The 21,111-nt window shown below is 42.1% G+C and overlaps 1 protein-coding gene across 4 annotated transcripts in view; it reads left to right on the top strand.

The window, feature by feature from the left end:
• Positions 1-21,111, top strand: part of LOC138843958 (mast cell tryptase) — a 120,930-nt gene that overhangs the window by 44,821 nt on the left and 54,998 nt on the right. For 2 of the 4 annotated variants that reach the window (XM_089336008.1, XM_089336005.1), the window contains exon 2: positions 13,674-13,800. The exons of the other annotated variants lie outside the window; for them this stretch is intronic. In XM_089336008.1, the coding sequence (XP_089192134.1) occupies positions 13,674-13,800 (127 nt within the window). The remainder of the gene's footprint in view (positions 1-13,673; positions 13,801-21,111) is intronic. 4 annotated transcript variants of the gene reach the window in all.

The following is a 21,111-nucleotide window of genomic DNA, read 5'->3' as shown; positions in this document are numbered from 1 at the left end:
AACCCAATAATGATACATCTTTTGTGAGCACTTAGACATAACTATAACTTATGAGGCATAAGAATATTCCCTATTTAACACACTAAAATTGAGTAAATCTTTGAGAACAAGCTTTATTATTAATTCTAATAATACAGCTCTTTGAGGACAGAGGTCCTGCATGGGAAGTTAGTGTACAGTGACTCCTGTTAGCTAATTTAACAGTTAACACTCTTACGTATGATGTCAGTAATCACCCGAGGCTCTTGACATGAGCTGCCTAGGTTATTGAAGGAAGCCTTTTGAATCCACAAACTCCTTCAGTATTTTGACAAGGCCATAAGCAAAGTGGAAGTTCTCTCCTCCCTTCAGAGAAAAGTACATCCTTCTTTGATGACTACTTATTTCCCCTGGGGTCTCACCCACAGAAGTCCTTCAAATAAGACTTTTTGCTATAGTATCTTGGCTTTTCATGCCTGAAATGCTCCCCTGGGCATTTCAGCCAGACCAGAATGCCTTAAGGGCTGATTCTGAGGTCAGAGTGCTACTTAAAAGTGATTGTCATTCTATGAGTCTGCTGTGTGGACTGCTCCCCGTGTTGGAGCATTCACTCCTTTTTAATTCTTTTTATTATTATTACCACTTAGTCAGATCTATATGATCACTTTAATACTTAATACTATCCATATGATCACTGTAACACTTAAAATGCTATTTTTACCACCCCAGCTTAAGTGGATTTGGAGTCACATGGCAAGTTTTTAAACTTTATCTTTAGATACAGTTTAGAAGTAAGTCCATAGGAATGTGTGCCGAACTATACAGCTTTACAATTACAAACTTCATACATTCCATAATTACACCTTTAGGAACATGGTGATTCTTCCCACTGTGCTTACCCTCCCACCCACACTCCTGCCCCCTCTCTCTTCCCTTGCTTATTCCCACTCTTATTTTTTACTAAGATCTATTTTCAGTTAGCTTTATACACATATGACCAACTCTGTGTTAAATAAAGAGCTCAACAAATAATATGAGGAAAAAAAACCTGTTACTCAACAGTCAACACAAGGGCTGTTCAAAGTGACTGCAAACTCCAAGTGTCAATTTCACTTCTACAGATTGCTTTTTAGGTACTCTATTATCACAAGTCAGGGAGAACATATGGTATTTGTCCTCTTTGGGACTGGCTTATTTTATGTTTTCCAGTTTCATTCATTTTGTTGCAAATGACCAGATTTTATTTTTTTTCCTTTTTAGTGCTGTGTGCTATTCCATGGTATACATATCCCATAATTTCTTTATCCAGTCTTCAGTTGACAGGCATTTGTGTTGATCCATGTCAGCTATTGCGAATTGAGTGTCAGTAAACATGGGGGTGCAGATAACTCTTTTACTGATTTCATTTCCCTTGGGTATATTCCCAGGAGTGGGATGGCTGGTCATATGGTAGGTCTGTATTGATATTTCTGAGATATTGCCATACTGTCTTCCATAGTGGCTTTACCAGTTTGCATTCCCACCAACAGTGAATTAGGGTACCTTTTCCCCCACATCCTCGCCAGCATTTGTTGGTTGTTGATTTCTATATGAAAGCCATTCTAACTGGGATGAGGTGAAACCTCATTGTGGTTATTGTGGTTTTGATTTGCATTTCCCTGATAGCTAGTGATCCTGAGCATTTTTTCATGTGTCTGTTGGCCATTTGGATTTTCTCTTTTGAAAAATACGAGTTTAAGTCCTTTGCCCATTTCTTCACTGGGTTGTTTGTTTTGTTGTTGAGTTTCTTGATCTCTTTATATATTCTGGTTTTCAATCCTTATCAGTTGTATAGTTTGTGAATAATTCCTCCCATTCTGTCAGTTGCCTCTTCACTTTCCTGAGTGTTTCTTTTGCAGTACAGAAGTTTCTTAATTTGATGTAATCCCATTTGTCAATTTTGGCTTTGGCTGCCTGGGGTCTTTTCCAAGAACTTCTCTATGCCAGTGTCTTGCAGGTTTTCTCCAATTCTCTAGTAATTTGATGGTATTGGTTCATAGATTTAAGTCTGATTTGTTTTGAGTGGATTTTTGTGTAAGGTTTAAGGTAGGGGTCTTGTTTCTTATTTCTACATGTGGAGAACCAGTTTTTCCCAGCCCCACTTGTTGAAGAGATTGTTCTTGCTCCAGGGATTGATTTTAGCTTCTTTGTCAAAGATAAGTTGGTTGTAGATGTCGGTATCTTAACTGTTGTGAATTGAGCTACAATTAACATGGGGATTACAGATAACACTTTCATATGCTTATTTCATTTCCTTTGGGTGAATTCCAATAAATGAGATGGCTGGGTCATATGGTAGATTTATTTTCAGACTTCTGAGGACTCTATATACTATCTTTCTCAATGGCTATACTAGTTTACATTCCTACCAACAGTGCATGAAGGAACCTTATTCCCCACATCCTCGCCAGCATTAATTGCTTTTTGATTTCTTTTTAAGAGCCATCCTAATTGGGATGAGGTGAAACCCCGTTGTGGTTTTTATTTGCATTTCCCTATGGCTAGTGAGCCTGAACCTTTTTCATGTATCTCCTGGTGATTTGTATTTCCTCTTTTGAAAAATGCATGTCCAATTCTTCTGCTTGTTTCGTAACTGTTTTTTTTTATTGAGTTGCTTAAGCTCTTTATAGATTCTTGACATTAAACCCTTATCAGTAGCATAATGTGTAAATATTTTTTCTCATTCTGTCAGTTGCCTGTTCAGTTTGTTGAATGTTTTCTTTGCAGTGCAGAAGCTTTTTAGTGTGATGTAATCCCAATTTTGTTTTGATTGCATGTGCTTCTTAAGTCTTTTCCAAGAAGTCTTTGCCTATGCCAATGTCTTGCAGAGTTTTTCCAATGTTTTCCTCTAGTAATTTGATGGTATCAGGTTGTAGATTTAGAATCTTCATCTATTTTGAGATGATTTTTGTATAAGGTGTAAGGTAGGGGTCTTGTTTCATACTTCCGCACACAGAAGTCCCAATTTTCCCAGCACTTTTTGTTGAAGAGACTGTCCTTTCTCCAGGGATTGATTTTAGCTATTTTGTCAAAGATTAGTTCCTTGTAGATTTATGGGGTTGTAGATTTGTGGACTGATTTGTGGGGGTATCATTCCAGTTCCATTGGTCTATGTGTCAGTTTTTTTTTTTCCAATACCAGCCTGTTTTGACAAGAACTGCCCTACTGCAGTATGTCTTGAAATCTGGTATTGTGATGCCTCTGGATTTGTATTTGTTGTATAAGATTGCTTTAGCTATTCATGGTCCCTTCTGTTTCCAAATGTATCTTCATGTCGTAGTTTCTCTAGATCTGAGAAGAATGTCGTTGGTATTTTGATTGGGATTGCATTGAATCTGCAAATTGTTTTTTGTAGCATGGATATTTTGATGATATTAATTCTTCCAGTCCACAAACAAGGAAAATTTTTTCCCTTTTTTGTCTTTCTCTTTTTTTTCTTTAATGTTTTTAAGCTTTCATTGTAGAAATCTTTCACATCTTTGGTTAAATTTATTCCAAGGTATTTAAACTTTTTGTAGCTGTTTTAAATAGTACAGGTTTTTAAAAAAATTTTAATAGAAAGCTTTTGTTTAATAAATATAAATTTCCTAAGTATAACTTTAGGATTATAGTGGTTCTTCCCCCCATACCCACCCTCCCACACCCAAACTGTCCCACCTCCTACTTCCTCTCCCATCTCATTCTTCATTAGGATTCATTTTCAATTATCTTTATATACAGAAGATCAACTCTGTACTAAGTAAAGATTTTAACAGTTTGCACCCATACAGACACATAAAGTATAAAGTACTGTTTGAAGACTAGTTTTACTATTAATTTGTATAGTAAAACACATTAAGGACAGAGATCCTACATGGGGAGTAAGTGCACAGTGACTCCTGTTGTTGATTTAACTATTGACACTCTCATTTATGATATCAGTAATCACCCGAGGCTCTTGTCATGAGCTGCCAAGGCTATGGAAGCCTCTTGAGTTCACAAACTCCGGTCTTATTTAGACAAGGCCATAGTCAAAGTGGAAGTTCTCTCCTCCCTTCAGAGACAGGTACCTCCTTTTTTGATGGCCTGTTCTTTCCACTGGGATCTCACTCGCGGAGATCTTTCATTTAGGTCATTTTTTTTTTTTTTGACAGAGTGTCTTGCCTTTCCATGCCTGAAATACTCTCATGGGCTTTTTAGCCAGATCCGAAGGCCTTAAGGGCTGATTCTGAGGCCAGAGTGCTGTTTAGGACATTTGCCATCCTGTGAGTCTGCTGTGTATCCCGCTTCCCATGTTGGATCATTATCTCCTTTTTAATTCTATCAGTTATTATTAGCAGATGCTGGTCTTATTTATGTGATCCCTTTGACACTTAATCCTATCATTATGATCAGTTCTGAACTTAAACTGATCACTTTGACTAGTAAGATGGCATTGGTACCTGCCACCTTGATGAGACTGAATTGGAATCCCCTGGCACGTTTCTAGCTCTACCATTAGGGGTAAGTCCAAGTGAGCATGTGCTGAACTGTACATCTCCTCCCTCTCTTATTCGGTGATTTATGTTGAACACATGCTTTTGATCTGAGATCTGTAATTTTTTTTATTTTATTTTATATATATATATATATTTTTTTTTTTGACAGGCAGAGTGGACAGTGAGAGAGAGAGACAGAGAGAAAGGTCTTCCTTTTGCCGTTGGTTCACCCTCCAATGGCCGCCGCGGCCGGTGCGCTGCGGCCGGCGCACCGCGCTGATCCGATGGCAGGAGCCAGGTGCTTTTCCTGGTCTCCCATGGGGTGCAGGGCCCAAGCACTTGGGCCATCCTCCACTGCACTCCCTGGCCACAGCAGAGAGCTGGCCTGGAAGAGGGGCAACCGGGACAGAATCCGGCGCCCCTACCGGGACTAGAACCCGGTGTGCCGGCGCCGCTAGGTGGAGGATTAGCCTAGTGAGCCGCGGCGCCGGCCCGAGATCTGTAATTTTTTTAAAAAAAGATTTATTTATTTGAAAGTCAGAGTTACACAGATAGAGGGGGAGAGGTTCTCCATCCAATTGTTCACTCCCCAAATGGCCACAACGTTCAGAGATTCACCAATCTGAAGCCAGTAGCCAGGAGCTTCTTCAGGGTCTCTCACGTAGGTACAGGGACCCAAGGACTTGGGCTATCTTCTACCGCTTTCCCAGGCCATAGCAGAGAGCTGGATTGACAGTGGAGCAGCTGGAGTTGAACCGGTGCCCATATGGGATGCTGGCACTGCAAGCGGTGGCTTTACCCACTATGCCACAGAGTTGGCCCTGTAATTTTGAAGTAGCAGCAAAGGATGCCTGTTTAACAGGACCCCATCTAAAGACTTTGGGCACTGGGTCCATTGAGAATCTTTGGTAGACATTTAAAAAATTATATGAGAGGCTTAGAGAGAGTGCTCCCATCCACTGGTTAATTATTCAAATGCCTACAATGACTGGGGCTGGGCTGGGCTGAAGCCAGGAACTGAGAACACAGTTTAGATGTTACATGTGACTGGCAGGAACCCAACTGTGTGGGCCATTGTCACTGCCTCCTATGGCATACCTTTGCAGGAAGCTGGAATCAGGAGCCTGAGCTAGGCTTTAAAACTTGTTCTGATAGTTACCGGTATCTTAACCAGCATCTTAATTACTAGGTTAAATACCCGTCCCTTGGTAGATAACACTGTCACAAGACTCTGCTAAGGGAATTTAGTGAGCTGTATGACTTCACTGTGAAAGGGTTCTTGGAAGCCTGTGTCTGGTTTCCTTCAGATGTTGTCTCTGGTGCCATTTCCCTTTTCATTTTGTTTTACATCTTTTCAATGTGGTAATCTTAGCCATGCATATTATTATGATGAGGCCTGAATCATTCCTAGTTAATTATCAAACTAGGGGTGCTCAAGAGCACCACTGACACAATCAGGAAGAAAAAAAAACCCATGGAAATGAAACATATGGGTGCATACAATAGGCATTCCTATCCCACATGAATTTTCTATTTTTTCATGATTGAAATGAAATTAATAAACTGTGATATGGAGGAAATAAGAAAATTATATTTTATTATTTTTAAAAGATTTATTAAAGGCAGAATGATGAGAGAGAGGAGAGGGAGACAGAGGAGAGAGAGGAAAGAAGAGAGATCTTCCATTTGCTGGTTCACTTGTCAGATGGCTACAACAGCTTCAGCCAGTAGCCAGGAACTTCATCTTGGTCTCCCACACGAGTGGCATGAGCTTAAGTACTTGTGCCACATCTGCTTCCTTCCCATGCTCATTAACAGGAAGCTGAGTTGGATTTGGAGGAACTGAGACTCCAATTGGCACTGATATAGGATGCTGGTGCCCTAAGCAGTGGCTTAACCCACTGTGCCACACACGACACTGGCCCCAGAAATTTATATTTTAAACAAGAAGGGCAAGGAGATGTAATGAGAAATAAACTTTTAAAAAACTTTTTTATCAATATAAAGAAAACAGATTTCATGTATTTCATAGGTACAATTCTTATTTTTTTTGATAGAGTGGACAGTGAAAGAGAGAGAGACAGAGAGAAAGGTCTTCCTTTTCTGTTGGTTTACCTCCCACCGTGGATCACTGCGCTGATCCGAAGCCAGGAGCCAGGTGCTTCTCCTGGTCTCCCATGCGGGTGCAGAGCCCAAGGGCTTGGGCCATCCTCCACTGCACTCCTGGGCCACAGCAGGGAGCTGGACTGGAAGAGGAGCAACCGGGACAGAATCCGGCGCCCCGACCGGGACTAGAACCTTGTGTGCCGGCGACGCAAGTGGAGGATTAGCCTAGTGAGCCACGGCGCTGGCCCAGGTACAATTCTTATTAGATAACCATAATTCACACCTGCCAGTATCCCCACCTCAATTCTGCCCTCCCTTTATTTTGGTAATTTTTGCAAAACACATTATTTTAGTCCACTCTATGATCACAGGCTTAATGAACTATTAACCATAATATTCAACAAATGAAAAAAATTAGACCACAGTTCCACAGGAATACAAACAAGGGCCAAAAAGAAAATCAATCTCAAGATGTCAGTTTCATTCCCATACTTTTCTTGTATATAAACTATGTATCAGGGAAAACATAATATTTGTCTTTTTTTGGACTGGTTATTTTACTAAGTGGTTTCCAGTTGCATCTATTTTGTAGCTAAAGACAGGATTCAATTTTTTATGGCTGAGTAGTATTCCAAAGTGTATGTATACCACATTATCTTTATCCGGTCATCAGTTGATGGACATCTGGGTTGATTGCATATCTTAGATATTGTGAATTGAGCTGCAGTAAACATGGGGGTACAAATAACTCGTTTTGTTTGGGTAAATTCCTAGGAGTGGCATGGTTGGGTTATATGGTAGATCTGTTTTCAGATTCCTGAGGAATCTGCACACTGTCTTCCATCATGGTTGTACTAGTTTATATTCTTACCAACAGTGTATTAAGGTACCCTCCCATAGCCTCACCAGAATTTGTTATTTCTTGATTTTTGGATGACAGCAATTCTAACTGGGATGATAACAATTCTAACCACTCATTGTGGTTTTGATTTGCATTCCCTGATGGCTAGTGATCTTGAACATTTTATCATGTGTCTGTTGGCCATTTGTATTTCATCCTTTGAAAAATACCTGTATCTATTTCCCATTTATTTTTTAAAAAAGATTTAATTATTTTATTTGAAAGGCAGAGTTAGAAAGGGAGAGGGAGATCGAGACACACAGAGAGACACACATGCAAACAAAGAGAGAGAGAGAAGGATCTTTCATCCATGATTCATTTCCCAAATGGCTGCAATGGCCAGGGCTGGGCAAGGCTGAAGCCAGGAGCCAGGAACCAGAAGGTTTGAGGTTGCATTAGCTATTCAGGGTCTCTTGTGTTTCCATATGAATTTTATCATTGCTTTTTTCTATTTTTGAGAAGAATGTCATTGGTATTTTGATTGGGATTGTACTAAATTTGTAAATTGGCTTTGGGTAGTATGGACATTTTGATTATATTAATTCTTATAATCCATGAACATGAAAAATTCTTCTATTTTTTGTGTGTCTTTTATTTCTTTAATGTTTTATAATTTTCATTGTAGAGATCTTTTCCTTCTTGGTTAAATTTATTTAAAGGTATTTAAATTTTGTATTGCTATTGTGAATGGTACTGATCTTACAAGTCATTTTTCACCCATGGCATTTTCTGTATATACATGAAGGCTATTGATTTTTGTGTGTTGATTTTATAACCTGCAACTTGATCAAACTCTCTTATGAATTCCAATAATCTCTTACTGGAGTCTTATGGTTCCCCTATAATGGATCATGTGATCTGCAAACAGGGATAATTTGACTTCACTCATTACAATCTGTATCACTTTGATTTTTTTCCTTGCCTAATGGCTCTAGCTAAAACTTTTAGAACTATATTGAATAGCAATGGTGAAAGTTCTTTTTTTTTTTTTTAGTTTATTTGACAGGTAGAGTTATAGACAGTGAGAGAGAGAGTCAGAGAGAAAGGTCTTCCTTCTGTTGGTTCACCCCCCAAATGACCACTATGGCTGGCACTGCGCCAGTCTGAAGCTGGGAGCCAGATACTTCCTCCTGGTCTCCCACGTGGGTACAGGGGCCCAAGCACCTGGGCCATCCTCCACTGCTCTCCCGGGCCACAGCAGAGAGCTGGACTGGAAGAGGAGCAACCAGGACTAGCACCCAGCACGCATATGGGATGCCAGTGCCGTAGGCAGAGGATTAACCAAGTGAGCCACAGTGCTGGCCCTGAAAGTGGGCATTCTTGTCTGATATCAGATCTTAGTGGAAATGTTTTCAACTTTTCCCTAATTAATATGACATTTGCTGTGGGTTTGTCATATTGCCTTGATTGTGTTGAGGAATGTTCCTTCCACATCCACTTTGTTTAAGGTTTTTTATCATGAAGGGATGCTGTATCATCAGTTTCTCAGAAAATGCAGAAAAAACATCTACTGAGATAATGATATGATAGTTATTTTTCATTAATGTGATGTATCACATTTATTTGTGTATTGTTGGACCATCCTTGCATCCAGGGATGAATCCAATTTGGTCTAGGTGAGTGACCTGATGTGTTGTTGGATTTGACTAGTATTTTTTCTTGCTTTTTGCCTCCATGTTCATCAGTGATAATGGTCTATAGTTCTCTTTCTTTGTTGTATCTGATTTTGGAATTCAGGTGGTTCTGGTGTTATCAAAGGAGTTTGGTCGGATTCCCTCTCTTACAATTGTTTTGAATAGTTTGAGAAGAATTGGGATTAGTTCTTCCTTAAAAGTTTGGTAGAATTCAGCAGAGAAGCCATCTGGCTTTGGGCTTTTCTTTGTTGGGAATATCTTTATTAATGATTCAATCTCGGTCTTGGTTATTGGTCTGTTTGGGTTCTTTGTGTCTTCATGATTCTATTTTGGTAGATTGTATGTGTTTAGAAATTATCCATTTCCAGTTTGTTGGCATATAGCTGTTAGTGGTAATTCCTGATGATTCCTTTTTTTTCTGTAGTATCCACTGTAACATATCTCTCATTTTGTAAAAAAAATTACTTATTTGTTTGAAAGATAGAGTTAGAGAGAGAGAGAGAGAGAGAACAAAAGAGAGATCTTCTATCCTCTGATTCATTCCCAGATGGCCGCAACAGCCAAGGCTCAGCCAGGCGGGAACCAGGAGCCTCCCCTGGGTCTCTCGCATGCCCAGATGCTTGGTGCATCATCCATTGCTTTTCCCGGGCTATTATCAGGGAGCTGGATCAGAAGTGGAGCAGCCAGATATGAACTGGTGCCCATATGGAATACCACTGTTACAGGTGGCTACAACCTGTAGGTGGCTCCACAAGGCTACAACACTGGCCCCAACATCTCCTTTTTCATCTCTGATTTGATTTATTTAGGTCTTAACCTCCTCCTCCTCCCTTTTTTTTGGGGGCTAGTTGGACCAATGATGTATCAATTTTATTTTTTCAAGAAACCAGGTCTTCATTTCACTGATCTTTTGTAATTTTCTCTAATTTTAACTTTTGTATGATTATTCAAACCTGTAAAATGATAACACCAGTATGTTGTAGTAAGCTGTATCTATGGAATTTAGCACCTAGGTCAACCACTCAAAATGTTATACTTGTACAGATTTCAAATTATTTTTTGCACCAAAATAAACATGTCATTTAATTCTACTTTCCGTGAATTTTTGATGCTCCCTTGTGTTTTCTCTTATTGATACCAAGATTGACTTCACTGAAACTGGAAAATAACTTCATATGATTTCAATCTTTATAAATTTGTTGAGACAAATTTTTATATTTTATGGACATAAATATGTCCACCTTGGTTTATTTCCATGAGCATTTGAAAAAAATATATATTCTGCTTTTGGAGGAATAAAGTATTTATTAAATCCTGTTTATTGAAGGTGTTCATGAGTTACTGCTTTTTTGTTCATTTGTAATTTATGGAATAAAGGGTGTTGAAGTCTTAAGATAGCTATGGATTTGCATATTTTTCATGTATTTTTTCCTTTTCATTATTTTCTTTTTTTTTTAACTTTTATTTAATGAATATAAATTTCCAAAGTACAGCTTATGGATTACAATGGCTTCCCCCCCATAACGTCCCTCCCACCCGCAACCCTCCCCTCTCCCACTCCCTCTCCCCTTCCATTCACATCAAGATTCATTTTTCGATTCTCTTTATCTACAGAAGATCAGTTTAGCATACATTAAGTGAAGATTTCAACAGTTTGCTCCCACACAGAAACATAAAGTGAAAAATAATAGATGATTTTTTAAATGATGATGAAATCAGATCAGACCTATTGTCATGTTTAATCCCAGTGAGAGTCAAGTTGGGAATTGATAATTTCTTCTTCTTTTTTTTTTTTATACAGAAGATCAGTTTAGTATACATTAAGTAAAGATTTCAACAGTTTGCACCCCCATAGAAACACAAAGTGAAATATACTGTTTGAGTACTCGTTATAGCATTAAGTCTCAATGTACAGCACATTAAGGACAGAGATCCTACATGAGGAGTAAGTGCACAGTGACTCCTGTTGACTTTACAAATTGACACTCTTGTTTATGGCCTCAGTAATCTCCCCATGCTCCAGTCATGAGTTTCCAAGGCTATGGAAGCCCCTTGAGTTCTCCGACTCTTATCTTGTTTAGACAAGGTCATAGTCAAAGTGGAGGTTCTCTCCTCCCTTCAGAGAAAGGTACCTCCTTCTTTGAAGACCTGTTCTTTCCACTGGGATCTCACTCAGAGATCTTTCATTTAGGTCATTTTTTTTTTTTGCCAGAGTGTCTTGGCTTTCCATGCCTGAAATACTCTCATGGGCTTTTCAGCCAGATCAGAATGCCTTTAGGGCTGATTCTGAGGCCAGAGTGCTGTTTAGGACATCCACCATTCTATGAGTCTGCTGAGTATCTCGCTTCCCATGTTGGATCACTCTCCCCTTTATTTATTCTATCGGTAAGTATTAGCAGGTACTAGACTTGTTTATGTGCTCCCTTTGACTCTTAGTCCTTTCATTATGATCAATTGTGAACCCTTTTCATTATTTTCAAGCTCTGTTATGTGATGCACACATTTAGGGTTACTATGTCTTTTTGGTTAACTGTCTTGACCCTTATCATTACATAATATCCCTCTGTGTCTGATAGTTTGCTTTCTCTTAAAACCGATATTAAGAAAGCTGTTCTGATTTTTCCTTTGCTTGAATGGTTTATTGTTTTTATTCCTTTATTTTTATATTACCTTCATCATAATATTTGAAATGAATTTCTCACAGACAGCATATAGGAAGAGTTTTAAAAGTTCAAGAAAAATGCAAATTATCTTTTTTCACCTTAATTTATATTTTTCCAAGAGGCACAGAGACAGAGAGAGCAAGCGAATGAACTCTCATCTGCTTGTTCATACTCCCAGATGCCTACAACAGCTAGCACAGAGCCAGGTTGAAGCCAGGAACCAGGAACTCAATCTGGGTCTCCCACATAGAGGCAGGGACCCATCAACCAGAGCCATCACCTCCTGCCTCCCAGGGTGTGCATTAGTGGAAAGTGGAGCTGGGACTTGAATCCAAATACTCTGATATGCAATGTGGACATCCTAAGTAACTTTTTAATTGCTGAGCCAATTGCCTGCCCTATCATTTTATTTAAATTTTATATTATATGCATAAAGTTTACTATGTTAACCATTTTCTTTATCCATTCATTCATCAGTTGAGGGGCTTCTAGGTTTTTTTTTTTTTTTTTTTTTTTTTTTTTTTTTTTTTTTTTTTTTTTTTTACAGAGTGGACAGTGATAGAGAGAGGCAGAGAGAAAGGTCTTCCTTTTCCGTTGGTTCACCCCACAATGGCCACTACAACGGTGCGCTGTGGCTGGCGCATCACACTGAACCGAAGCTATGAGCCAGGTGCTTCTCCTGGTCTCCCATGCGGGTACAGGGCCCAAGCACTGGGGCCATCCTCCACTGCATTCCCGGGCCACAGCAGAGAGCTGGACTGGAAGAGGAGCGACCAGGACAGATTCTGGCACCCCGACTGGGACTAGAACCCAGTGTGCCGGCACCACAGGTGGAGGATTAGCCTATTGAGCCGTGGCGCCAGCCCTAGGTTGTTTTTGATCCTTGAGTTCTTGTAAACAGTGCTTCTAAGAATATTGGTGTACATACATCTTTGGAGTCCCTGCTTTGGGGTATACACCTAGGGTTGGACTTATTGGGTCATATGGCTATTGCATGCTTAACTTTTGAGGATCCACCAGATTCTTCTAAACAGAAATTGGGCCATTCCTTCCAGCAATACACAAAGTTCCATTTTTTCTACTCCCTACAAAAACTTATTGATTTCTGAATAGTCCCAGGGACCCTGTTGCACAATTGGCATATGATACCATTTCAACACATGGTTGTCAACTACAATTATGAGAAGACTGTGGCTACTTCCACTCCCCCATAGGAAGATAGTCCTGTGCCTGAAGTGCACAGAAAGCACCTTTGCAAAGTCTCTGGGTTAGCTCAGTGGCAAGGCTAACCTTTCTGATTCTGGGGGCGTCTTTCTAAGGGCCCTAGATCTCAGTCCACAGAGGAAGCAAAAGCTAAGGTAAAGGCAGCAGAGACTCCAACCAACCTGAGGTGCGAGTAAAGAAAAGAGCGCTCTGTTGCCTGCTCTAGGTGAGGTTGGCAGTGGTGTTGGATCTCTTTCAGTCTGGTAAACCAAAACTAGCAAACCAAATTGATACACAGTCCTGTCAAAATTGTAGCAAGTTTTTTTTCCCCTTTTTCTAGATAAATATAAGATTATTAAAATTTTGTTAGGAAGACACAGGCTAGTTTGGAATCACTAAATGAAAATTTGAAATGAAGAATGCAAGTGAGCAAGTGTCTTACTATTATGGCTGCAGAAATCAAAACTGTGGGTTTTGACATCATCATAGACATAATGGATAATAGAACAGAAGACAGAATTCACAAATGGTCCTAACATCAGTGTGTGGAGGAGGTTGTAAGTCTTTGAGCACATGGATTCAAGGTAAAAGTAAGGTCTAGAACTCTCCCAAGTGTCCCTGGACAGCCTTTTGGTAGTTTAAGTTTACTAGTGAGGACATTAGGCTACTGAGTGGTACGTTTGTGTTACAGACATTAACCGTCTTCTGGGATGTGGCAGTGGCCTTCACCCAGAAGGAATGGAAGCTGTTGGATCCTGCTCAGAGGACCCTGTATAAGGAGGTGATGCTGGAGAACTGTAGCCACCTGGTCTCACTGGGTAAGGCTGACCTGTTTTGGGTCTTAGACTCTGCTTGTGGGTATCTTAAGCTTTAAGTTGCAGCTGCCTTGCTCTGACTTGGAAAGAAAAGCAGTTGGTCCCTATCCCTCCAGAGAATCCTTGGACTTTGTAGCAAAGTTGTATGTATTTTTGGGCAGGTGGGTATAGCCTCCCATTGCATTCCAGGGCTCTTCTTCCAGGCTGTGCCCCTCTTCTGAGGTTATTTTGAACCAAGTGGAGGAAGACTGCTATTCACCCAAGCACAGGTTATGAACACTACACTGCCTTTAGACCCGGGATCCTTTCCCCCGTTCATACTTTCTCAGCATTCAGATAGCCTTTACCCACTCTGTGCTTTCCTACCTACCACCCTTTTGAGCTTTATTTCATGCCCTGGGTTGGCTCTGAATTCTGTGATAGTCTCTTAAGCCACTAGCCCTAGGTAACCTCGCTTTTTGTTCCCTTTCCTGTGAGTAGGAATTGCACTTTCCAAACCCAAACTCATCACACAGCTGGAGCAAGGGGATGAGCTCTGGCAAGAATAGAGCAATTGTCTTCTGGATTTTGTCCAGGAGAGTAGGAAGCTGTGGGCCAACAGGGATGCAGGGCAACAGTGACCTTTGCAGGTGAGGTAGGAGGGGCGCCGTATAAGGACAGGCCACTGATACAGGCTGTGCAGCACAATCTGCCTTCCCACCCTCATACTCACGCAAGAGAGGGTTTCCCTAACTTCCTGCCTCCACCAGGGAGTGCACCATCACCTGGAGGACATTTAGGATTTGACCATTGGGCTCTTGTAGTTGGCCCGATCTTCAAAATAGTACCTGCTCTTTGAGATTGTCTGCTTCCTCTGGAGAACTTTCCAGACTTTGTTTTTAACCTGGCAAGTTTTTTTTTTAAATGCTTTGATCCTATTCTGTAAAATCCCATAGATTCGTTTCCTTTGTGATGGATTATGTAAAATGACAAAGTATGAAGTAGTAATGTGGCAGTTCTATAGCCTAAGAGATGGAATATCATAAAACCAGGTGACAATCTTGTACCTTCCTTGATTGTGTCCTGCTCCTCTGCTTCTCGTTTCTGAGTTTGCATTCCAAGACTGCCTTTGTCCTTGTATTCCACCCCTCGGATTCCTCAATCACATGGAGTGTTGGGTTGCATTTTTGGGGACTTCTCTGCATGTAGTATTTCTAAGTTGCTTTCAATTTTTGGCTGTTAGATAATGTCACTATATGTTCTTTTTTTTTTTCAGGCAGAGTGGACAGTGAGAGAGAGAGAAAGGTCTTCCTTTGCTGTTGGTTCACCCTCCAATGGCCACCGTGGCCCACGCGCTGCGGCCGGCGCACCGCGCTGATCCGATGGCAGGAGCCAGGTGCTTCTCCTGGTCTCCCATGGGGTGCAGGGCCCAAGCACTTGGGCCATCCTCCACTGCACTCCCTGGCCACAGCAGAGAGCTGGCCTGGAAGAGGAGCAACCGGGACAGAATCCGGCACCCCGACCGGGACTAGAACCTGGTGTGCCGGCGCCGCAAGGCGGAGGATTAGCCTAGTGAGCCGTGGCGCTGGCCCGTCACTATATATTCTTAATAGTGTCCCTCTTTGGGAACATGTGTAAGAGTTTCTATTAGGTACACACATACGATAGGAGCTGGCTCACGATATGCGTAGCCTCAGACCTATTACAGATGCAGGGTTGTATTGAGGAGCAGTTAAGCCAGTTTCTCCTTCCAGCAGCAGCGTGCGAAAGTTCTTGTTCCACATCCTCATTAACACTTGGGGTTGCCAGACATCAGTTTTTATTCATTTGACTTGAGGTGAAATCTCAAGGGGGTTTTAAGTTGCTATCTATGAGCATGAGAGTTTTCTTAGATGTTGCTTAGCGTCTTATATGTTGCCTGGCCATTGGTGTTTCTTCTTTTGTGACTTAACTGTTTAGGATGTATGCCTTAGGCTGTTTCTTTTGTTATTTATTTCTATCAATTCCTTAGAAATTCTGGACTTATAAATTATTAATTTGATGAAGTTCAGTTTTCAAATTTCCTTTTATGAATCTCACTTTGGGTAGTATATTTAAGGAATGTTAGTCTAAACAAGTCAGAATGATGATAATGATGTGAATCATTTTTGTGTTTGTGCTTTTTGATTATTATTTCATTGTAGGCTCATTTTGCCTGTTCAAGAATTACTCATTCAAATATTTTTCTTTTTTTAAAAGATGTATTTATTTATTTGAAAGGCAGAGTTACAGAGAGGCAGAGGCAGAGGCAGAGAGAGAGAGAGAGAGAGAGAGAGAGGGGTCTTCCACCCGCTGGTTTACTTCCCAGTTGGCTGCAATGGCTGGAGCTGTGCCGATCTGAAGCCAGGAGCCAGGAGCTTCTTCCAGGTCTCCCACATGCGTGCAGGGTCCCAAGGATCTGGGCCATCTTCTACTGCTTTCCTAGGCCATAGCAGAGAGCTGGATCGGAAGTGGAGCATCCGGAACCTCATTAGAACTGGTGCCCATATGGGATGCTGGTGCTGCAGGCTGGGGCTTTAACCTGCTGCACCACAGCTCTGTTCCCTCAAATATTTTTCTAATTTTCATTACAGTTATTCTTTTTCAGTTTTGAGATCTATGAGTTTTTTTTTTTTTAATTAGCTCTAGATATCATTCTAGTGCCATACAGACAGTCCCCTACTTAGGATGCTTAAATTCAACTTTTTTTTTTTAAACTTTAGGTTGGTGCCAAAACAATGCACTCTCATCAAACAATATACATCCAGTAGAAATGTACATGGAATTTTGACTTTTTCCCAAGCCAGTGATCTGTGGGACAGTACTCTTGAGCTGGTTCACAGTGACAATGAGCTGTAGCTTCCAGCCAGCCAGTCAATTATCAGGGTAAATGCTGATACTGTACAATGTACTATGTTTCTAACTATTAGGTTAAATGCATTAAATGCTGTGATGGCTCAATAGTACCGAATCCTATCATAAGCTAAGCAACTATATATGTTCTGCAAATATTTTCTCATCCTGGGACTTATTTTCCTTCTAAAAATATGATGAACAAAGTTTCAGAGGAAGTATAATTCTTCTCTTTTTTGAAAAACCATTTGTTGTTTCAAAGATATTTTTAAAAATGCTCTATAATTATAGTATTTACATTTAGGTCTATAAACCATGTTGAATTAATTTTTATACATGAGGTGTGGAAGGAATTTTTCTTTTCATTATGAATATCTAGTGATACTAGCAATATTTGCCAAAAAGACTAGCTTTGCCCTCATTAGGTTGCTGCTTTGTTTTGAAAATACAATGGGCTGGCGCTGTGGCTCACTAGGCTAATCCTCTGCCTTGTGGCGCCGGCACACCGGGTTCTAGTCCCGGTCGGGGCGCCGGATTCTGTCCCGGTTGCCCCTCTTCCAGGCCAGCTCTCTGCTGTGGCCAGGGAGTGCAGTGGAGGATGGCCCAAGTACTTGGGCCCTGCACCCCATGGGCGACCAGGATAAGTACCTGGCTCCTGCCATTGGATCAGTGCGGTGCGCCGGCCACAGCGCGCTGGCCGCGGTGGCCATTGGAGGGTGAACCAACGGCTAAGGAAGACCTTTCTCTCTGTCTCTCTCTCTCACTGTCCACTCTGCCTGTCAAAAACTTCCAAAAAAATTTCAATGACTGATTTAATCAAAGAAGCAAAAGATCTCTAAATTGAAAAGAATAAAGGATCCAAAATGGCTGTATGGGGAAAAGACATGCTGATTTTGATCATGGGAAGATAACAAAAGAAAAGGGGAAGAACTGCATTCCTGTTGGAGAAAAGTTCGCAGTGGAAATTCTACAGAAAGAAGAGAGAGGCCATGGAGCAGTGGAGACAGCAGAATCACACAGCAGCAAGTGGGACACTGCAGGTGACTCCCACAGCCATTGGCTGGAGGAGATGCCGTCTCCTTGCAGCAAGGTGAGAGGAGCCTGCAGCAGCCCGTGTCACTAGTGATGCTGCCTGAGGGGAACCTTGCAGACCACACCGACTTTGAGTCCAGCCTAGAACACTAGCAGGGGACAGGTGCCCTGCTAACCCTACGAAACGGGAGTATGTTACTTTCTTTCCATTCCCCCGCAAGAGCTCCCGGCCAGCAGGGAGGAAGCATTATCTTGATAAGGTGAGTAGGGGCTGCTGTGGCCAACGTGCAGCTGGGGGATTTTGTCAGAGGTTTAGATCCACGATCCCCACTAATTTTGAGTCTGGCATGGAGGGTTGGATGCCTACGTAGGCCTGTGAAGTGCTCCCTTTCCCCACTCTGTCAAGGTCCCTGGAGTCAACCTGCCAGGTGGAGCACTGACCAACTTCCATTGAGCAGGCAGCTGCCTCTGGGAATTCCTTGACCCTTTCCTTTGAGGGGGGAGGCTTGTGGGACTTCCCATGGACACCCTGCTCCTTGTGACTATGGGAGCCCTGCACACTATGACATGCAAGTTCTGTGACTGTAATAGGGTGTTGAGTGTTACTGGGTCACTGGGCAATCATTGTGTCTGGCTTAAGAGAGAGTTCCCTGAGTGCTTAGGGTGGATCATCACAGAGAGTTCCATGCTCACGCTGAGGAGCGCACAGATCCTTTCTGTAGCTCATGTGCCTGCATGGGTGGGGTGTGCAGCCACTGTGGGCTCAACCTGGGCAGTTGGCTCACCTTGGCAGAGAGGGAGTGAGGCTGTGATCATGTCAGCATATGTGATCATACTCTGCCCTGGCTGATGATAGAGATCTTTTACACCCACCCAGAGTGTCACTCTGGACCCTTGCCCCACACTCATGCACTGGCCTGAACTGGTCCCAAACAGCACGCACCTCTGGAATCCACTGAAGGACACGGACTCCACTAAATCATAAGGGCATATATTTTTTTTTGATTTTTTTTATCTTTTATTTAATGAATATAAATTTCCAAAGTACGACTCATGGGTTACAATGGCTCCCCCCCCCCCATACCGTCCCTCCCACCCACAACCCTCCCCTTTAAGGGCATATTTCAAAGCCAAGTCTTCAGAGGAGAAAACCAACGATGTTGCTAAAAATAGATGGAGAAACACAAGAAACATGAACAAGAAAGACAATATGACTCCTCAAAAGGAACACAACACTTCAGTCTTAAAATGTGAAGACAAGGAGATGGATGAAATGCCTGAAAAGGAATTTAAAAAAATGATCATAGGATTACTCAAAAACACAGAGCAGCAAATACATCACTTAAAAAATCCATACATGACATGCATGGAAAATGCTACCAGGAGACACAGATACTGAGGAGAAATCAAACTGAAATACTAGAAATGAAGAATTCAATATGTCAGATAAAAATACAGTGGAAAGTCTTAACAATAGACAGAAAAATTAGAAACAGTGTTTGAGATTTATGAGATATTGTCAAATGAACATACATGTCTTAAGAGTTCTGAGAGATGGAAAAGAGAATGAATTAAAAGACCTGTTCAGAGAAATAATATCAGAAAACTTCCCTATTTTGGAGAAAGATAAGGACATCCAAGTACAGGAAGCATATAGAACTTATATGGACATGATCACCATGACACATTATTGTCAAAGTTTGAGTAGTAAAACATAAAGAAAAGAGTAGTAAAACATAAAGAAAAAAGTGTGCAGTAGAGAAATGATAGATTACCTTCAAATGATCTCAAAACAGGTTGACAGCTGATTTCCCATCAGAAACTATAGGCTAGGAGAGAATGGAGAGATATCATCCAAGTCTTAAAAGAAAAAAACTGCCAACCCAGAATACTATACCCTGCAAAGTTCTTACATGAAGGTGAAATGAAGGCCTTCCCTAACAAACAGAAATTGAGAGAATTTGTCACCACTTGTCCAGCCTTACAAATGATGCTACAGGATGTGCTACACACAGAAACAGAAAGATAATCAGTTCTGTGAAAGAACATGAAGGCAGGAAATCTAGTAAAAGTACAAAAGAAATTAGAAAAAAAACCAGGAGTATTTATGGAAAAATGGCAGGACCAAGTCATTACTTATCAATAAAGATCTTGAATGTAAACAGCCTTAATTTTCCAATTAAAAGATACAGACTGGCTGAATGGATTAAAAAACAAGACATGAGCATTCTGAGATGGCTGAATAGGGAAAAGATGTACTGCTTTAGACAAGAGGCAAATAGCAGGAAAAAAAGTGGAGGAAGTGCATTCCCAGGGGAGAGTTGGAGAGAAATCTGCAACAGGAAGAGGGACACCGTGGATCAGTGAGGAGGCTGCAGGTGGACAACCACCAGCGAGACAGAATATGTGAGCACCACAGCTGACAGCCGAAGGACACGCCAGCGAGGAGAGCGAGGAGAGAGCAGACTGCAGAAGCGTGAGCCACCGCTGATACTGCTGGAGGGAGCCTTGCAGACCACAGTCTTTGAGTTCGGGCTGGAGATCTAATGGCGGGACAGGGTATCCACCTTATCCGGTGATAAAAAAGCATGTTTCCTTTTCCCATTGCTCCCACAAGGGTGCCCGGCAGCTGGCAAGGAGAAGGTGCCATTTTGCTACCAGTAGCATCTGTGGTGGCTTTTGTGCCCACGTGTGATGTGGGGATTTTACCAGAGGGAAGAATTTGTGTTCTATACTGACTTTGAGTCTGGCTGGGAAGGTTACAGGGGCCTGGGCTCCCACGTAGGACAGTAAGGTGGTCTGAGCTTGCCCTGATATAGCCCGGGCCTGATGCAGGCCGGAGGGGAGCAGGTGGAGCACAGCTAGCCCCGGGACTTGGGCTTTTCTAACAGGCTTCCCAGGCTGGCTGCTCTGTAGTGGGCTCTACTTCTGCTATGTGGGCTGCAGCCACGCCTGCCAGGAGCTGTCCCGGCCTGGGGTCAGGAAGACCAGAGGACCCCTCCCGGGGTGGGGCATCCAGAGCTCCCCGGAGGAAAGGTGTCGTGGTGAGTGTGACTGGTCACCAGCAGAAAGGTCCAGGTGGTCCGAGACCAGTACCCCACTCAAGGACATCTGGCAGTAGACACCTGCTGCGGGACGCCCCGGAGGGTGGAGACCCACAGGGTGGAGTCCGTGCTGGAAGAAGCGTGTGGCTGCTGCTCCGCGTGCGCCCCTGACTTCTGCCTGATGCGGTCGATATTCTCAGCCCCCTTGCCCATGATGAGCCCACCCTGACCTCCTACACCGTGTGTGTTCCCTCCCCTGCTGGGCTTTTGGCTGCACAGCAAGAACCAGCTCGCCGCTGCTGTGAGCTGTGTGCTGACCCCGATCCCGAGGGCCCAGCACCTGCACCGCCGACTCTAGGCTGATGCTACCCTCTGGTTCCGAGGGAAT

The sequence above is a fragment of the Oryctolagus cuniculus genome, chromosome 1 (genome assembly GCF_051225735.1).
Source record: "Oryctolagus cuniculus isolate XC-2025 breed Fujian yellow rabbit chromosome 1, ASM5122573v1, whole genome shotgun sequence".
Taxonomy (NCBI): domain Eukaryota; kingdom Metazoa; phylum Chordata; class Mammalia; order Lagomorpha; family Leporidae; genus Oryctolagus; species Oryctolagus cuniculus.
This window is presented reverse-complemented; position numbering and strand designations above follow the sequence as displayed.